The 19,290-nt window shown below is 43.0% G+C and overlaps 2 protein-coding genes and 1 long non-coding RNA gene across 3 annotated transcripts in view; 1 reads left to right on the top strand and 2 right to left on the bottom strand.

The window, feature by feature from the left end:
* Positions 1–1,317: 1,317 nt before the first annotated feature.
* LOC306748111 (C-type isolectin Sp-CL4-like) lies at positions 1,318–2,141 on the bottom strand. Its single transcript, XM_079231237.1, has 3 exons — positions 2,008–2,141; positions 1,814–1,922; positions 1,318–1,527 (listed from the first exon to the last, which is right to left on the bottom strand). The coding sequence occupies exons 1-3, from the start codon at positions 2,101–2,103 to the stop codon at positions 1,460–1,462; spliced, it is 273 nt and encodes a 90-aa protein (XP_079087363.1). The 5' UTR covers positions 2,104–2,141; the 3' UTR covers positions 1,318–1,459.
* Positions 2,142–2,288: 147 nt separating this feature from the next.
* LOC306747972 overlaps positions 2,289–19,290 on the bottom strand; it is a 34,788-nt gene continuing 17,786 nt past the window's right edge. Inside the window, exon 3 of the long non-coding RNA XR_013771150.1 lies at positions 2,289–2,379. This is a non-coding gene — a long non-coding RNA (uncharacterized lncRNA). The remainder of the gene's footprint in view (positions 2,380–19,290) is intronic.
* LOC306747324 (C-type isolectin Sp-CL4-like) lies at positions 6,678–8,232 on the top strand. Its single transcript, XM_079230365.1, has 6 exons — positions 6,678–6,747; positions 6,965–7,076; positions 7,157–7,281; positions 7,411–7,542; positions 7,628–7,736; positions 8,023–8,232. The coding sequence occupies exons 2-6, from the start codon at positions 7,004–7,006 to the stop codon at positions 8,088–8,090; spliced, it is 507 nt and encodes a 168-aa protein (XP_079086491.1). The 5' UTR covers positions 6,678–6,747; positions 6,965–7,003; the 3' UTR covers positions 8,091–8,232.

Below are 19,290 nucleotides of genomic sequence, written 5' to 3' on the forward strand. Positions count from 1 at the left end.
ATAATCTGTTTTACCAGATACTCATACTCTCATGTGGTCTGCATTTGGGTCCGCAACATTGTCCTCCCGTGACAGGTTCACACAAACACTCTCCATCCATCTGATACTGGCCCGGCCCGTCTGTCAAATTTTTTAATTCAATGTGGCCCCTGAGCCAAAAAGTTTGCCCACCCCTGCTCTACACACTCATGTGCTCTGTGACGCTGTGTGTTTGTCTCCTGCTGAGTCTTGTGATCTCTTGTTGATTCTACACTTGGTTTCTACACTTCACCTCCTACGCAAACATATTTGTTCTCGCATCCCCTGATGAAGACCACCCTCATCCCCTGATGAAGACCACCTTCATCCCCTGATGAAGACCACGCTCTGTTGGGCCTCAAGAGGCCGGTTGAAGCTCTGAAACAGCACAAGACACCAAGAGGGAGACAAAGATGATCTCTTATGTGATTTTTGCAGTTGCACTTTGCGCATAATATACAACTAAACACAAGACTTAATATTACGCATGAATATAGACATTTTCCTTCCACGCCACCGACAGCAGGACAGCAGTTACCACAGTTAGATGCATGACTCTCGGTATGGATTAAGTATGCAATACTCAGGTGAAACCATTTCATTGCAATTGTTTCACACCATTTCACATTTTTAAGTAGTTACATCTGTTAAAATGTTTACATTTTTGTTTATTTTGGGTCACTTTAGGAAAAGTCATACAATTTCAGGCTTAAAGAATGACGTTTAGGGAATATTTATTGCTGTCAAATGTCAAAACGGTTAAAATTTGACGCTAAAACGAGTAAACAAACCAGGAATGTCTCTCCAGAGCCAGTGCTTTTGGTCCGTTCTGGGCTACTGTAGGAACATGGAAATTTACATCTTTGTCAGAATCAATTCATTGTTGGAATTGGACTTTTCCGGGACTTTATTGATTAAAAGAAACATATCAAATATGATGATCCTTTTACTTTGAAAGGTGCTACAATTAAAATCCGATCTTTTGCTGTGTACAGCTGTGTAAATGAGTGATGTCTACCTGAGCAGAGCATGATCACGTTCTCCTCTTATCTCTGTCAGCACTGTTGTCATTGTTTGCACTGTTCATGCTGCTAGCATCGTTAGCATCTAGCCCCTGACTTAGCTGTCGCCATGTTGAGAGCTGTGTGGAGGCAATCCCTAAATTCATTCTAAACTTGTAATTTAGCACCTTTTAATGAATGTAGAGTTCACACAGCATGGTGTCACCATGGAATATTTTGCAGAACAGAGAAGAATTCATATTGCTGAACGTGAATAAATGAAACAAGACACTGGAACTTGAATGCTGAAGCGTTTATTGCAGTAAAGTTAAGAAGCGTGTGTTTTGCAGGTTATCGGGAAACAGACTGGTCCTCCTGCAGCTCAGCTGTCGATGTCGACGCTGATTGAAAATGTGAAAGCCAACAACAGTAGATGATGATCACACCTTCTTGGAGCACATGAAGGCGTTCTTATCTGCGCAGTTGTCATCGTTCCAGAATTCCCAGTCTGAAAAGAAATGACAGAACACATCACATTCAGTGGCATCAGGAGTTTCAGTGTAAAACATCCTTTCAGTGGTTCATCAAACACATTGTGAGCATTACAACTGAATAATCCTGTTGGTTCACACATTTAGTCACATGTCCTGCTTTGAGCAGGCAGACAAAGGACCCCATGCAGGACACTGTTTGTCTTAAAGTGCTCGTTTCAACTTAATGGAGGTCACCTGTTCAGGAGTAGGTGCACGTTCATGATAAGTGATCATCAGTTGAATCAATCTCTTTTCCCTTACCTTTGTGGTTCATCTCGACGCAGTTCTCTTGTCCATCAAAATTGTCTGGCTGACCAGGGTACCATTTAGCAACCTTGACCTCAGATCCATCGGCGTATTTGAACCCCTCCTGATGAACACAAAGGTGGGGGTCAGTGAAGACATGTGACACATTATCCAGTCCGTCTGATCACAGTGAGACGTTCACTGCTTACCCCGGATCTTCTGACTCCAATCCAAACAGGTTTCAATTCATGGTTGTCACGGCGACTGATACAAACGGAGTTCCACAACTCTTCTTCAGTATGCATTGCCACCAGGTCGCTGTCTAAGCTGTTGCAGTGTTCCTGAAATCAACAGAAATGGGAGTGTGAGTCTTCACCAGCACTTTATCATCACATACAACCGATGAGGATAGATTCATTAGAATAAGTATATGTGTCTAATGTGTGTCATAAAATGTGTGTTTGCTTCATATGTGCTTCTTTGAAGGATTTTGGAGTCTGGAAGAATTTAGCACAGCATTCGTCATCAATGCGGCTCCATCCGTCACCACAAGTAACATCTTCAAATTCACCACAATTTAACTGAAGTTGTTCAGCTGTGGGAAGACAAGAGCTTTACTCACCAAGTGTCTTGGGTGTTAGTTCAATAACGTGTTGGTGACGGAGTGGTACTTACTGTCCCATATGGCTGTGACAGAGTTCAGGATGCCCACCGACAGCAGGACAGCTGTTACCACAGTTAGATGCATGACTCTCTCCGTCTTAGTGCTGCTCAGCTGGAATATGACCTGCAGATGTGACAGTACTCACTTTGAATATTTGCAGAACTATTTCTAGAATATTTCAAGTGTCACAGATGATTCAGGTGTTTGACATTGTCTCAGGCGTAGAAGCTGTTCAAATGTTTGAGGAACATTTAGAGCCAGGAGGCAGTTCACATCAGAGTATCGCCAAAGATGGTAAATTGAAGGGTGGGGTTCACACATAATATTCAACTGACTCAAGTCCTGAAATGAACTTTTCAAATGTTCCTTTGGTTCATGTCGTCTCATTGCTTACTTCAGCACAGGAATGAAAACATGCTCTACGTGGGTCAAAGCATTTGGGACACAAAAAACTAAAACGTGGTCTCCCAAACGTACGTTGTATTTATATTGTGTTGGTATTGACTTTGTGTAAAACGGAACAGGTCAGGCCTGGACTGGGACAAACATTCGGCCCTGGACTTTTTGGTCCAGACTGACCCACCACAATCCGCGCGCAGATACTGTGCCAACTCGGTCCGTTGATGTACTGTACATATAATCACACAAGCCCTTAATAACACTACTATACTGGAATGGGTCATTGTCTCCTTGCTGTTCAAATGTTTGAGGAACATTTAGAGCCAGGAGGCAGTTCACATCGATGAGAACCGCCAAAGATGGTAAAATGAAGGGTGGGGTTCGCACAAAATATTCAACTGACTCAAGTCCTGAAATGAACTTTTCAAATGTTCCTCTGGTTCATGTCGTCTCATTGCTTACTTCAGCACAGGAATGAAAACATGCTCTACGTGGGTCAAAGCATTTGGGACACATATAATCACACAAGCCCTTAATAACACTACTATACTGGAATGGGTCATTTTCTCCTTGTCTCTTATTTGATGTAATTTAATCTGAAAATTTCCATAAATAAGTGTTCAAAAAAAAGAAAAGCAAGGACAATAAACCATAAACACTGACAGAACCTGATTACCTGATTTGTAATTATAATTAATTATAATTAATCAGGATAGTATATTATTTTCCAACACTATAGAACTAGATTTACACCACACGCTATCTATTATGTCAAGTAAAGTTCATAGACAACGTTTCTGAACATTTAGTGAATGAGTGTTTATCCACAACATGTTAGCTAGCACACTCACCTGCTTTTTTTAACACTTATTTATGGTCATTTTCAGATTAAATTACATCAAATAAGAGACAAGGAGACAATGACCCATTTCACATTATACAGTTAAAACTAATGAAACACGTATTAACTACTGTTACAATTAAACATCTGCATACATATTAGGGGTGTTTAAACATATTCCGTACTATTTCTCTCCTTTTCACATCCAGGTTTGTGCCCAGTACATCATCTCTCTCACCAGAGACCCCAAGCCCACCCATTGATTATTTCACCCGTCCCAACCCAGACAACCTTCAGCTATTTTTTAACCATCACCCTCAACAATCAACAAGTAACCCCAAATGGCAGAAAGTTTTCCGCTGTGAAGATGGCACACTTCGAAAGTGGCTTTCATTCAGTCAGGGACGCCACGCACTGTTTTGCTTCGTATGCATTGCATTTGCCAAGTCCACTGACAAAAGTCAATTCATTACAGGAATGACAGATTGGAAGCATTATGGGCAGCGCATAGAAGAGCAGTAAGGCACACAAGGATTGTGCAGAAGCCTACATGCTACAGGCTTGCAAAGCTGACATTAGGGGTTTGCTTGCTGGCAACCAGATGTCTGCTCACAGAGAACAAGTGAGAAAAAGGCGGCAGGTTCTGGAGCGTATAGTGGACGTAGTTAAAATAATAGGCAAGAGGGGGCTTAGCTACAGGCACCAAGAGAATGAGGCAGCATACACTCTTGAAGATACCACTCTAGATCACGGCAACTTCTTAGAGATTATTCTTCTCCTCGGAAAATATGATGTCATCCTGAAAGAGCATCTCAGCAAATGCATTGAGCAGAGCAAGCAATTGCATCAATCTGGGGCAACAGGCAGAGGGTCCCTTGTCACATTCATGTCCAAAACCACAATCAATTTGAGTCCATTTCTAGTGAGATTCAGGAAGCTTTGCAGATTGACACAACACAAGACATAACCTCACAGGAGCAATGCTCAGTCATTCTGAGATATGTAACTGATGTTGTTAATGAGTGTCTTCCAGTGCCACTGTCCTGATGTACTTTAGCCAGCATCCTCCTTGTAAGAGCAATACACTCTTTTCTTGGCTATCTATTATACATTTATTTTAGTCAACACTTGACAACTTGAATGGATATTAATAACATCTTTTGTTTCTGTCTTTCACAGGGAGTTTGATTTGTATTTGTATGAGTATGTGTATAAATAAACACTCTTGAATCTTAAATCCTTCCTCCAATATCCTTCTTAAGAGCAAGGGAGCAACATACTGTGTAGTCATCATTTATTTTATTCAATGCTCCAGAATATCAAGGGATATTATTCAGTATAGTAGTGTTATTAAGGGCTTGTGTGATTATATGTACAGTACATCAACGGACCGAGTTGGCACAGTATCTGTGCACGGATTGTGGTGGGCCAGTCTGGACCAAAAAGTCCAGGGCCGAATTTTTGTCCCAGTCCAGGCCTGCCTGCAATCACCACCACCAATCTCCTCCTCCCCCTCCTGTATGTTGTAACTTGTCCCCACAGCAGCACACATGTTTATTATATTTCTGCTCTCAACAGCATCAGTTGCGAGAGCTTTTTTTCTTCTTTTCCCTCAGTTTTTCTGCACCGCCTTTTCGTTTTTTCTCCATTTTTTCTTTCTCTTCTCTCATAGATTGCTAATGATGTGTCATTAGCTCATCATTAAAGGTGATTGGACGAGGGGGGTCTGGAAAATGCGTGGGCGGGACAACTGGGCCTATCATAGGGCCACTGGGCCTCTTATGCGTCTTTATATACAAAAAAAAAAGAAAAAGGTCAGCCACTGCCAGCCCATTACTGACCGGCCCACCGGGAAAACTCCCGGTACTCCCTATGGCCAATCCACCACTGGAACAGGTGAAGCGTAAAAGACTCTCAACTGTCGGTAAGTTTAATAGTTCAAAGTCTCGCTGAAAGTATGCAGAAGGAGATGGAGTTCAGTGTCGAGTAGGTTTAAGAGGATTTGAAGATTCTCTCTATTGAGTTTCTTTGTAAAAAAAATATCTGTAAAAAGCGTAAGATTTTTGAAAAATATAGAAGTTAGAAAAAAGTTGAATGAAGGCACTACTTTCCTGAGTGAGATGATTATTCTGATAGTTGAATGCTGGCTGTAGCTGAAACTCTCATGAAGGAATATCTCAACTTCTCTGTTGAAATTGTGTTCTGAAGCTTCGACTTCTTCTATTTCTGACTTAACTGGTGTCATATTTCCACGTAAAAAAAAATGCATTAATTTGAAAGGCAGGAAATCTTCTTTTAACGTCATGGAACTACAGGTAAAAGTTTCTGACATACTGTATTTTTACTTTACTAACTATTTTCTGTTCTCATAACAATGACAAGCATCTGTGAACACATCGTCCTTCACAGACAAACACTTTAAGCTCATACAATGATCATATTACAGACTTTTACAACCAGCCACTATTCCATATGAGCCATAAACTGCACATATGAACAGTGATGTCTGCCTTAAAGCTGGACTGTCAACAATAACAACATGAATACATGAAGCGAGTAACACAGACAAACTATTAAGGTTATCCCACTGGAGTGAGCACTAACTGCAAGTTGAATAACACAATACATAAGGTTATGGAAAAGTACTTCATTTTTTTAAGACTATTACACAAAGTGTGCTGATCCAGATGATTCAGTCCAATGGCTTCAGGGAGTTTCAACAATGGTGTTGTCACAGCTACGTTTATTTAAACCACTGTTTGAGTTACACTGTGGCTTCAGGGGGTTTCTGATCACAAACTGCTGCACCAGGCTGATATGAAAATGAACTGAGTTGTTTTCCCCACACACACCTTAAACATGAGTCTGTCTCTCAGTTGCCTGAGGATTCTTTGATGCTGTGTTTATCTTTATAATGAATCATATGTTAATGATCCATTTGGTGACATTAGCAGAGCATTGCCCAGTCCAGTGAGTTTAAAAGTGAGAGAAGGAGCCGCCTGACAATCAGACCGAGGAGCAACGAGGAACCAGAACACATCTGTGGTGAGCTTCTCCTTCTCTTCACTGAAGTCTGTTAGGCTCATGATTACATTCTACTCTATTAACTACTTCAAACTAATCAACACGTTATATCTTATTTAATCTGTACGATAACTAAATCCTAATAAAACATGTAGTCTTGTTGTGACTCCCGGACGTGACTGTCCCGGTGAAGAAATAGTCCAGCAAATATTCAAAGTGAGTACTGTCACATCTGCAGGTCATATTCCAGCTGAGCAGCACTAAGACGGAGAGAGTCATGCATCTAACTGTGGTAACAGCTGTCCTGCTGTCGGTGGGCATCCTGAACTCTGTCACAGCCTATTGGGACAGTAAGTACCACTCCGTCACCAACACGTTATTGAACTAAAACCCAAGACACTTGGTGAGTAAAGCTCTTGTCTTCCCACAGCTGAAGAACTTCAGTTAAAATGTGCTGAATTTAAAGATGTTCCTTGTGGTGACGGATGGAGCCGCATTGATGACGATAGCTGTGCTAAATTCTTCCAGACTCCAAAATCCTTCAGAAAAGCACGGGTGAAGCAAACACACATTTTATGACACACATTAGACACATATACTTATTCTAATGAATCTATCCTCATCGGTTGTATGTGATGATAAAGTGCTGTTGAAGACTCACACTCCCATTTCTGTTGATTTCAGGAACACTGCAACAGCTTAGACAGCGACCTGTTGGCAATGCATACTAAAGAAGAGTTGTGGAACTCCGTTTGTATCAGTCGCCGTGACAACCGTGAATTTAAATCTGTTTGGATTGGAGTCAGAAGATCCGGGGTAAGCAGCAAACGTCTCACTGTGCTCAGACGGACTGGAGAATGTGTCACATGTCTTCACTGACCCCCACCTTTGTGTTCATCAGAACGGGTTCAAATTCGCCGATGGATCTGAGGTCAAGGTTGCTAAATGGTACCCTGGTCAGCCAGACAATTTTGATGGACAAGAGAACTGCGTCGAGATGAACCACAAAGGTAAGGAAATAGAGATTGATTCAACTGATGATCACTTATCATGAACGTGCACCTACTCCTGAACAGGTGACCTCCATTAAGTTGAAACGAGCACTTTAAGACAAACAGTGTCCTGCATGGGGTCCTTTGTCTGCCTGCTCAAAGCAGGACATGTGACTAAATGTGTGAACCAACAGGATTATTCAGTTGTAATGCTCACAATGTGTTTGATGAACCACTGAAAGGATGTTTTACACTGAAACTCCTGATGCCACTGAATGTGATGTGTTCTGTCATTTCTTTTCAGACTGGGAATTCTGGAACGATGACAACTGCGCAGATAAGAACGCCTTCATGTGCTCCAAGAAGGTGTGATCATCATCTACTGCTGTTGGCTTTCACATTTTCAATCAGCGTCGACATCGACAGCTGAGCTGCAGGAGGACCAGTCTGTTTCCCAATAACCTGCAAAACACACGCTTCTTAACTTTACTGCAATAAACGCTTCAGCATTCAAGTTTGAGTGTCTTGTTTCATTTATTCACGTTCAGCAATATGAATTCTTTTCTGTTCTGCAAAATATTCCATGGTGATACCATGCTGTGTGAACTCTACATTCATTAAAAGGTGCTAAATTACAAGTTTAGAATGAATTTAGGGATTGCTGACAGAGATAAGAGGAGAATGTGATCATGCTCTGCTTAGGTAGACATCACTCATTTACACAGCTGTACACAGCAAAAGATCCGATTTTAATTGTAGCACCTTTCAAAGTAAAAGGCTCATCATATTTGATATGTTTCTTTTAATCAATAAAGTCCCGGAAAAGTCCAATTCCAACAATGAATTGATTCTGAATAAATGTAAATTTCCATGTTCCTACAGTAGCGCAGAACGGACCAAAAGCACTGGCTCTGGAGAGACATTCCTGGTTTGTTTACTCGTTTTAGGGTCAAATTTGACCCATTTTGGCATTTGACAGCAATAAATATTCCCTAAACGTCATTCTTTAAGCCTGAAATTGTATGACTTTTTCTAAAGTGACCCAAAGTAAACAAAAATGTAAATATTTTCCCTATTTTAGGCCCTTTCCTCGAAAATTGCATACCCAAACTAAAAAGGGTGTATCTCTGCAACTACTAGGGCTATTTGAATCATTATGGTGTTATAATAAAAGTTACACCCGTGAGATTTTGTTCAGATGCTTTTTCATGTACCAAACCATATATTTCACATGTATATTGCTTTTTTTTCTTCTTCATAAAACAAGCTATGATTTACAGTTTTATATAACAATCGCTCAGTCCAAGACATGTTTGCTTACTATATATAAAATAATATATACAAAGCATAATACAGCCTTAAAAATGACCACAGCGAGTGCTACAGTAGCGTCCCTCTGACAGAGATACCAGAGCCTGTTGTGTGGGATTACATTAGACCATACTGGTATCATACTGGTAACGTGGAGTAGGTAACCATTTGCACCCTTACCTCCCCTCTTCTCCCCCAACTCTGCCTTAGTCCCAGTAAGGACGGGGATGTGCTAGCGTGGGACTTTAGTGGCTGATTCCATAAATTGGATCAAATGAGGATTAGGATTAACCACAACCGTGGTGAGATTAGCCCACTAGGGGGCTCTCCATTCACTGTCAGCCCACCTGAACATTTACATCAGAAAAGATGTTCGTAAATCACCTTTTATAGCTCACCGTCTGTCGCTCGAGGTCAGCAGACGTTCCTGAATCCGTTATTAAATCAGATCATGTCACAAAGAAGCAAAGAGCAAAACACTTTTTTGGGGGGTAATGTGAAGAACATGCAGACTGTACAGGTATAGGAACATGCTGCAAATGTGTCTATTTATTGGCTTTAAGGCAAGTTAAGTCTTTTAAAAGTGAGCTGTAACACAAGATCACAAGATGCTTCAGTGTATCAATACTTTGCTCCTGGTGGTATATATATATATATATATATATATATATATATATATATATATATATATATATATATATATACGAATAAAATATCCATCCTTCCATTTTCAACCGCTTATCCGGGGTCGGGTCCAGCAGGTTCAGCAGTCCGACCCAGGCTTCCCTCTCACCCGCAACACTTTCCAGCTCATTCTGGGGGATCCCGAGGGGTTCCAAGGCCAGCCGGGAGATATAATCCCTCCAGCATGTCCTGGGTCTTCACCGGGGTCTCCTACCAGTTGGACGTGCCTGGAAAACCTCTAATGGGAGGCGTCCAGAAGGCATCCTGACTAGATGCCCGAACCACCTCAGCTGACTCCTTCCGACACGAAGGAGCAGCGGTTCGACTCCACGCTCCTTCTGAGCCAGGAGGCAGTTCACATCAATGAGTATTGCCAAAGATGGTAAATCGAAGGGTGGGTTTGGCACATTGTCTCAGGCGTAGAAGCTGTTCAAATGTTTGAGGAACATTTAGAGCCAGGAGGCAGTTCACATCAGAGTATCGCCAAAGATGGTAAATTGAAGGGTGGGGTTGGCACAAAATATTCAACTGACTCAAGTCCTGAAATGAACTTTTCAAATGTTCCTTTGGTTCATGTCGTCTCATTGCTTACTTCAGCACAGGAATGAAAACATGCTCTACGTGGGTCAAAGCATTTGGGACACAAAAAACTAAAACGTGGTCTCCCAAACGTACGTTGTATTTATATTGCGTTGGTATTGACTTTGTGTAAAACAGAACGGGTCAGGCCTGGACTGGGACAAACATTCGGCCCTGGACTTTTTGGTCCAGACTGACCCACCACAATCCGCGCGCAGATACTGTGCCAACTCGGTCCGTTGATGCACTGTACATATAATCACACAAGCCCTTAATAACACTACTATACTGGAATGGGTCATTGTCTCCTTGTCTCTTATTTGATGCAATTTAATCTGAAAATTTCCATAAATAAGTGTTAAAAAAAAAGAAAAGCAAGGACAATAAACCATAAACACTGACAGAAACACTTAAAACACTTTAACTCTGGTGACCTGATTTGTAATTATAATTAATTATAATTAATCCATCCATCCATCCATCCATCCATTTTGAACCGCTTATCCGGGTTTGGGTCGCGGTGGCAGCAGGTTCAGCAGGCCGACCCAGACTTCTCTCTCACCCGCAACATTTTCCAGCTCATTCTGGGGGACCCCGAGGCGTTCCAAGGCCAGCCGGGAGATATAATCCCTCCAGCGTGTCCTCGGTCTTCCCCGGGGCCTCCTACCAGTTGGACGTGCCTGGAAAACCTCTAATGGGAGGCGTCCAGGAGGCATCCTGACTAGATGCCCGAACCACCTCAGCTGACTCCTTTCGACACGAAGGAGCAGCGGTTCGACTCCAAGCTCCCTCCTGATGTCCGAGCTCCTTACCCGACCTCTACGGCTGAGCCCGGCCACCCTACGGAGGAATCTCATTTCGGCCGCTTGTATCCGAGATCTCGTTCTTTCGGTCACGACCCAGAGTTCGTGGCCATAGGTGAGGGTTGGAACGTAGACCGACCAGTAAATGGAGAGCTTTGCCTTCCGGCTCAGCTCCCTCTTCACCAAGACGGACCAGTACAGCGCCTGTTTTACGGCTGCAGCCGCACCGATCCGCCTGTCGATCTCCCGCTCCACCTTACCCTCACTCGTGAACAAGACCCCGAGATACTTGAACTCCTTCGCTTGGGGTAGGCAGTTTGTCCCCACCTGGAGGGAGCAATCCACCGGTTTCCGGCAGAGCACCATGGCCTCAGATTTGGAGGTGCTAACTCTCATCCCTGCCGCTTCACACTCGGCTGCAAAACGCCCCAGTGAATGCTGGAGGTCACGGTCCGAGGAGGCAAACAGAACCACATCATCCGCGAACAGCAGAGAGGTGATCCCGAGACTCCCGAACCGGATCCTCTCCGCCCCCTAGCTGCGCCTAGATATCCTGTCCATGAAAGTCACGAACAGGACCGGTGATAAAGGGCAGCCCTGGCGGAGGCCAACACCCACCGGGAACGTGTCTGACTTATTACCGAGGATACGAACACAGCTCCTACTGCAGGCGTACAGAGACCGGATGGCCCGTGCCAATGGGTCCGGCACCCCATACCCCCGCAGCACCTCCCACAAAACCCCCCGAGGGACCTGGTCGAAAGCTTTCTCCAGGTCTACAAAGCACATGTAGACTGGTTGGGCGAACTCCCAGGACCCCTCCAGTAGTCTTGCGAGGGTAAAGAGCTTGTCCACTGTTCCACGGCTGGGACGGAATCCGCACTGTTCGTCTTGAATCTGAGGTTCGACAATCGGTCGGAGCCTCCCTTCCAGCACCCTGGCATAAGCTTTTCCCGGGAGGCTGAGCAGTGTGATACCACGACAGTTTGAGCACACTCTCCGGTCCCCCTTCTTGAAGATGGGAACCACCACCCCGGTCTGCCAGTCCATGGGCACTGTTCCCGACCCCCATGCGACACTGCAAAGGCGTGTCAGCCAAGACAGCCCAACAGTGTCCAGCGCTTTCAGCATCTCAGGGTGGATCTCATCCACCCCCGGAGCATTGCCACCAAGGAGCTTTTTGACTTCCTTAGTGACCTCTGCCAGGGATATAGGTGCATCCACCCCAAGGACTTCAGGCACTGCCCCCTCTCCAGGGGACATGTTGGCCGGGTTTAGGAGTTCCTCAAAGTGCTCTTTCCACCGCCCGACGATGTCCACAGTCCGGGTCAGCAGTTCCCCCCCACCCCCGCTAAGAACAGCCTGGGGTAGGCCCTGCTTTCCCTCCCCTAGGCCCCAAATGACGATTGGCACACGCTAACATGGCGCAAAAAACGATAAACAGGGTTTTTTTCGGGGCTTCCTAACGGACGTAAAAGAACCCTTTAAAAATAAGCGGGTTTTCGCCAGTTCGACTCTTCGACTTCGGGACGGGCAAACGCCGGCCAAATCGGACCGACGGAGAGCGCGTGGCGATTTTTTAAAGTTCGGTCGAAAAATTTCAATTTCGCACCCCGCCACCAGGTGGAGAGGGCTCGAAGACGATTGGGAAAAAAAATGACAATTGGGCTTTGACAATTGGCAACAAAAATGACAATTGGGGTAGCCTGCCCCTAATTGTCACTTTTGTTCCCATTTGTCACATGACAAATGGGAACAAAAGTGACAAATGGGCTGTGACAATTGGGAACAAAAGTGAAAATTGAGGTAGCCTGCCCCTAATTGTCACTTTTGTTCCCATTTGTCTTGTGACAAATGGGAACAAAAGTGACAAATGGGAATGACAAATGGGCACAAACGTGACAATTGATGGCAGTGGCCGGCGGGTCGCGCGTAAACATTTTAAAGTGCCGTATCTCCTCCGCCGTTCCTCGTACAGCATTGAAACGTAGATATCTCGGACCAGCGTTAAATGGTTAAAAATGGATACAAAATTACATGGGACAGTTAGAATAAAATTTGGCCCACATTAATGTAGTCTATTCGTCATTTTGCAAGGAATCGATGATCCTTATAATTCAAAAAATGACAATTCGACTACATTAACATGTGTTAATGCGTGCTAATTATTGGATTCCTGGTGTAGCCTCCAGAAGAACTCAGTTCAACAACTTCTCTCGTTCTCTATATTTATTTACTAAATGATCACAAGCAAAGTACTCAGCGCTGCAATTGCAAAAGCAGTGAGTGGTACAGCCAACACGCAGGTTGGGTCCAGAACCACTGCCCCCCAAACGGAAGTGGGGCCTTTCATACACAGGTTATCGTCACAGGTTCGTCTCGCCTCGTCCTAACATCTGATTGGCTCTATCCTGTCAAGAGGAGGAGAATCCCGTGTTCTCATCTTTTCTCACAAGACTGGACCGTGCAACGACCCGTCTGCTTCACTAATGTCAACATACTGATAAACAGGTGTGAGTGTTGAAGTGCGCAGGCGTGTGACTGACTTCCCTTGAGAACTGGACCTTTCATAGACACAACCAACTCCAGCTGCATAGCTGTGTTATACTGACCTCGCTAACCTGAACTTTAATAGGCATGAAGAGTAATGGAGAACATCTGCAGAATATAAGGATTTATATTATCAATCCCCCTTTTTACATAATTTATTATGTAAACTAAACAATAATATAAAGCTCCAACCATGGACTAAATCAGTTCATAACTATGTGTGTTAATTATTTAACAGACTGGAAATCTCTAACAGACATGGGCTCAATAGTTAGTCTAATTGTCACAGTCAGTGACAATTAGACTAAGTTTTCGGCCCATGTTAATGTAGTCGAATTGTCATTTTGTAAGGAATCGATGATCATTGTAATTCAAAAAATGACAATTCGATTACATTAGCATGGGCTTAATAGTTAGTCTAATTGTCACAGTCAGTGATCCTTATAATTCAAAAAATGACAATTCGACTACATTAACATGGGCTCAATAGTTAGTCTAATTGTCACAGTCAGTGACAATTAGACTAAGTATTCGGGTTAGCCACGCTGCGTGGGAGTGGTTTAAAAAAAAAAAAAAACACCCAAATTCACACTTTCAAAGGTGAAAAACTCCCAAACTACTTGAAACTTGGTGGGAACATTGCTCCGGAAGCCTTAAATGACATACTAAAAGCACAAGTCTGCAGACCCTCTGGAAAGCTAACTTCCGGTAACAGCATGCTAGCTAATTAAAACCAACTGGCCCTAGTAGAGCATCCTCTGTTGTCCACCATACTCTAGTTTTGTACAAAAAAAGTGATTTTAAAGTGTTTCAAGTGCACCCAGCAAAATCTCACTCGATTCGAGAAACGCCTCTGAAAGGCCTTTTTCAAAAAATGCACTTTCCCCAATTTTCTGGAAATGACCCATTTGTCACAGACAGGGACAATTCTACTAATTATTCTGCCCATGTTAATGTAGTCAAATTGTAATTTTTTGAATTCTAAGGATTCTTAATTCCTTACTTAAAAGATGACGTTTCGACAACATTAACATGGGCGGAATAGTTGCTCCATGTGTCAGTCAGTGACAATTAGACTAACTATTTTGCCCATGTTAATGTAGTCGAATTGTCATTTTTTTTAATTATAAGGATCATCGATTCCTTACAAAATGACAATTCGACTACATTAACATGGGCCGAATACTTAGTCTAATTGTCACTCACTGTGACAATTAGACTAACTATTGAGTCACAAAAGTGACAAATGGGCTGTGACAATTGGCAACAAAAGTGACAATTGGGGTAGCCAGCCTTAATTGTCACTTTTGTTCCCATTTGTCTTGTGACAAATGGGAACAAAAGTGACAAATGGGGTAGACAATTGGGAACAAAAGTGACTTGAATTGATGGCAGTTGTCGGCGGGTCGCGCGAAAACATTTTAAAGTGCCGTATCTCCTCCGCCATTCCTTGTACAGCGTCGAAACGTAGATATCTCGGACCAGCGTTAAATTGTAAAAAATGGATAAAAAATACATAGGACAATTAGAATAAAATTCGGCCCACATTAATGTAGTCGAATTGTCATTTTGTAAGGAATTGATGATCCTTACAATTCAAAAAATGACAATTCGACTAGATTAACATGGGCTCAATAGTTAGTCTAATTGTCACAGTCAGTGACAATTAGACTAAGTATTCGGCCCATGTTAATGTAGTCGAATTGTCACTTTAATAAGGAATAAGGAATGATCCTTATATTTCAAAAAAGACAATTCAACAGTCTTTTCATTCAAATTAATTACTTTGAAACCACTTAGAGATGTGGATTCTTTTCCTAAATTAAGAGGGCATTCTCAACATACATAACCTGAAATCTGGGGCCAAAAGCTACAAGTTAAGGCCTCCAAAACAGGGTGTCACTGACATTGGGGTCAAAGGTCAAGAAGGTACTTCTTGACCTTTGACCCCAATTCCTTATGTTTTTTGACAAGTGTAACAATTGCAATAATTTCCTAAATATTAATATTTAAACTCCCATTTTTCTCACAGACACTCAGGACAGTTCCTACAATGAGGTCATTGGGTTAATATTGTTCCGATTGAAGGTCATTTTTTTCTAAATATGTCAGAGCTTAGCTTTCTTTTTCAAGGTGTAGCCACTATCAAATGGGTTCCAACCATTTACTGTATACCACGCTAGCCCTTAGCCACGCTGCGTGGGAGTGGTTAAAACCCCCCAAAAACACCCAAATTCACACTTTCAAAGGTGAAAAACTCCCTTTGACAAAGGTCCAAACTGCTTGAAACTTGGTGGGACCATTGCTCCGGAAGCCTTAAATGACATACTAAAAGCACAAGTCTGCAGACCCTCTAGAAAGCTAACTTCCGGTAGCAGCATGCTAGCTAATTAAAACCAACTGGCCCTAGTAGAGCATCCTCTGTTGTCCACCATACTCTAGTTTTGTGTAAAAAAGTGATTTTAAAGTGTTTCAAGTGCACCCAGCAGAATGTCACTCGAGTCGAGAAAGGCCTCTGAAAGGCCTTTTTCAAAAAATGCACTTTCCCCAATTGTCTGGAAATGACCCATTTGTCACAGACAGGGACAATTCTACTAATTATTCTGCCCATGTTAATGTAGTCGAATTGTCATTTTTTGAATTATAAGGATTCTCGATCCCTTACTTAAAAGATGACATTTCGACAACATTAACATGGGCGGAATAGTTGCTCCATTTGTCACAGTCAGTGACAATTAGACTAACTATTTTGCCCATGTTAATGTAGTCGAATTGTCATTTTTTAACTATAAGGATACTTGAGTCCTTACTAAATTTAGCTCAATTGTCCATTGAGAAATCTTGAAACCAGTCTTTTAATTCAGAATAATTACTTTGCATGAACTTAGAGATGTGCATTCTTTTCCTATTCAAAGAGGGGCTTCTCAACATGCAAACCCTGAAATCTGGGGCCAAACGCTACAAGGCAAGACCCCCTAATACAGGCCCAAAGTGTGACATTTGACCCCAATTCCCTTATATTTTGTTAATGTAAAAATTGCAATAATTCCCTAAATATTAATATTTAAACTCCCATTTTTCTCACAGACACTCAGGACAGTGCCCACAATGAGGCCATGAGGTGAAATCCCCTCTAAAACGTCCACAAGAAGGAATTGGCTGGGTGCCAAACTTCCAAAATTATGCCAATTGTCAATGGCAAAATCTTGAAAAAAGTCTTTTAATTCAAATTAATTACTTTAAAACCACTCAGAGATGTGTATTCTTTTCCTATTCAAAGAGGGGCTTCTCAACATACATAATCTCAAATCTGCGGCCAAAAGCTGCAAGTTAAGGGCCCGAACCCGACCCTAAGGGCGTTGCCCTTTGATCTTTTTTGACAAGTGCAAAAATGGCCATAATCTTCTAAATATTAATATCTAAACTCCCATTATTCTCACAGACACTCAGGACAGGGCTTACAATGAGATCATGGGGTGAAATCCCCTTAAAAACAACCAAAAGGCTTAATTGGCTGGATGAAATCCAGGATGTGCAGAGGGTGTAAGACTTAACGAACCTGAGACCACCTGAAGAGTCTGGGCCGATCGGGGCTTTTTTTTGTTCTGAACGTGCTAGAGCTTAGCTTTCTTTTTGAGGTTGTAGCCACTCCCAAATGGAATCCAACCATGCTGGATGTGGCTCTGTAACCCTTAGCAACGCTGCGTGGGAGTGGCTTAAAGACCCCCCAAAAACACCAATTTCACCCCTTCAAAGGTTTATATCTCCTCAGAGAAAGATTGAAAGTGCTTGAAACTAAATGGGTCCATTGTCCTGGAAGCCCTGAATAGGATTTTAAAAGCACAAGTTTCTAGACCCTCTAGAAAGTACTACTCTAGTTTTGTGTAAAAAAAGTGATTTTAAAGTGTTTCAAGTGCACCCAGCAAAATCTCACTCGAGTCGAGAAAGGCCTCTGAAAGGCCTTTTTCAAAAAATGCACTTTCCCCAATTGTCACAGACAGGGACAATTCTACTAATTATTCTGCCCATGTTAATGTAGTCGAATTGTCATTTTTTGAATTATAAGGATTCTCGATCCCTTACTTAAAAGGTGACGTTTTGACAACATTAACATGGGCGGAATAGTTGCTCCATTTGTCACAGTCAATGACAATTAGACTAACTACTTTGCCCATGTTAATGTAGTCGAATTGTCTTTTTTTGAATTATAAGGATTCTTGATTCCTTACTCAATGTGAGCTGAATCGTCACAAATGCTCCCATACGGCACTGAGAACCAGTCAATTTTAAGAATGGTCATAATATATCACAGATTAGTGCTAAAGACTCCAGATTTTGCACAGACACTCTGCGAGGGGCCTACAATGAGGTCATGGGGTTAATATTGTTCAGTTTGAAGGTTATTTTTTTCTAAACATGTCAGAGCTTAGCTTTCTTTGTCATGTTGTACCCACTCCTAAATGGGGCCCAACCATGTTATTTTTACCACGATAGCCCTTAGCAACGCTGCGTGGGAGTGGTTTAAAAACCTGAAAAACAGGCAAATTCACACTTTCAAAGGTCAAAAGGTCCCAGAGAAAAAGTTCCAAACTGCTTGAAACTTGGTGGGACCATTGCCCTGGATGCCCTAAATGACAAACTAAATGCTGTTCGGTGCATTAGCACAAACAACAGTCAGAGCCTTACTCCCTGCAACCCGTAAGTGCAGGGAGGCGACCCTCTCGTTCTCCGGGGAAAACTCCAACATAGCGGCGCCCAGCCGGGGGCTCGTGAGTATCCCCACTCCCGCCCGGCGCCTCTCACCCAGGGCAACTCCAGAAAAGGAAAAAGTCCAACCCTTCTCCAGGAGCTTGGTTCCAGAGCCCATGCTGTGCGTGGAGGTGAGCCCAACTATATCTAGCTCAGGGGTGTCAAACACATGGCCCATGATTTTACATGATTTTACTGGTCCGGCCCACTTGAGATCAAATTGGGCAGCATGCGGCCCCTTCACTAACATGAGTTTGACACCCCTGATCTAGCTGGTACCGCTCCACCTCCCGCACCAGTTCCGGCTCTTTCCCCGCTAGCGAGGTGATGTTCCACGTCCCTAGAGCTAGTCTATGCCGCAGACGATCGGCTCGCCCAGGTCTCCCGCCTGGCCCGCCGCCCGGTCTGCATAGGACCCGACCCCGATGCTTCCCCCCGCGGGTGGTGAGTCCACAGGGTTGCTGGTCCATGATCTTTTTTCGGGCTGAGCCCGACCGGGCCCCATGGGTGAAAGCCCGGCCACCAGACGCTCGCCGTCAAGCTCCCCTCCCGGGTCTGGCTCCGGGTGGGTGGCCCGGTTTCCCTTGTCCGGGCGAGGTAGCGTCATTCCGTGGGCCGTAAATCATCAGAGTTTTTTGAAATAATTAATCAGGATAGTATATTATTTTCCAACACTATAGAACTAGATTTACACCACACGCTATCTATTATGTCAAGTAAAGTTCATAGACAACGTTTCTGAACATTTAGTGAATGAGTGTTTATCCACAACATGTTAGCTAGCACACTCACCTGCTTTTTTTAACACTTATTTATGGTCATTTTCAGATTAAATTACATCAAATAAGAGACAAGGAGACAATGACCCATTTCACATTATACAGTTAAAACTAATG

This window comes from Taurulus bubalis (genome assembly GCF_910589615.1).
Source record: "Taurulus bubalis genome assembly, chromosome: 15".
Classification (NCBI taxonomy): Eukaryota; Metazoa; Chordata; class Actinopteri; order Perciformes; family Cottidae; genus Taurulus; species Taurulus bubalis.

Excerpts from the sequence above, each read along its gene's own strand:
- LOC306748111 (XM_079231237.1), bottom strand. The coding sequence starts at position 2,103 with ATGCATACTGAAGAAGAGTTGTGGAACTCCGTTTGTATCAGTCGCCGT. Across the intron at positions 1,923-2,007 it reads TTGGAGTCAGAAGATCCGGG|GAGGGGTTCAAATACGCCGA; the intron begins GTAAGCAGTGAA and ends TGTGTTCATCAG. Across the intron at positions 1,528-1,813 it reads CGTCGAGATGAACCACAAAG|ACTGGGAATTCTGGAACGAT; the intron begins GTAAGGGAAAAG and ends ATTTCTTTTCAG.
- LOC306747324 (XM_079230365.1), top strand. The coding sequence starts at position 7,004 with ATGCATCTAACTGTGGTAACAGCTGTCCTGCTGTCGGTGGGCATCCTG. Across the intron at positions 7,077-7,156 it reads TGTCACAGCCTATTGGGACA|CTGAAGAACTTCAGTTAAAA; the intron begins GTAAGTACCACT and ends GTCTTCCCACAG. Across the intron at positions 7,737-8,022 it reads CGTCGAGATGAACCACAAAG|ACTGGGAATTCTGGAACGAT; the intron begins GTAAGGAAATAG and ends ATTTCTTTTCAG.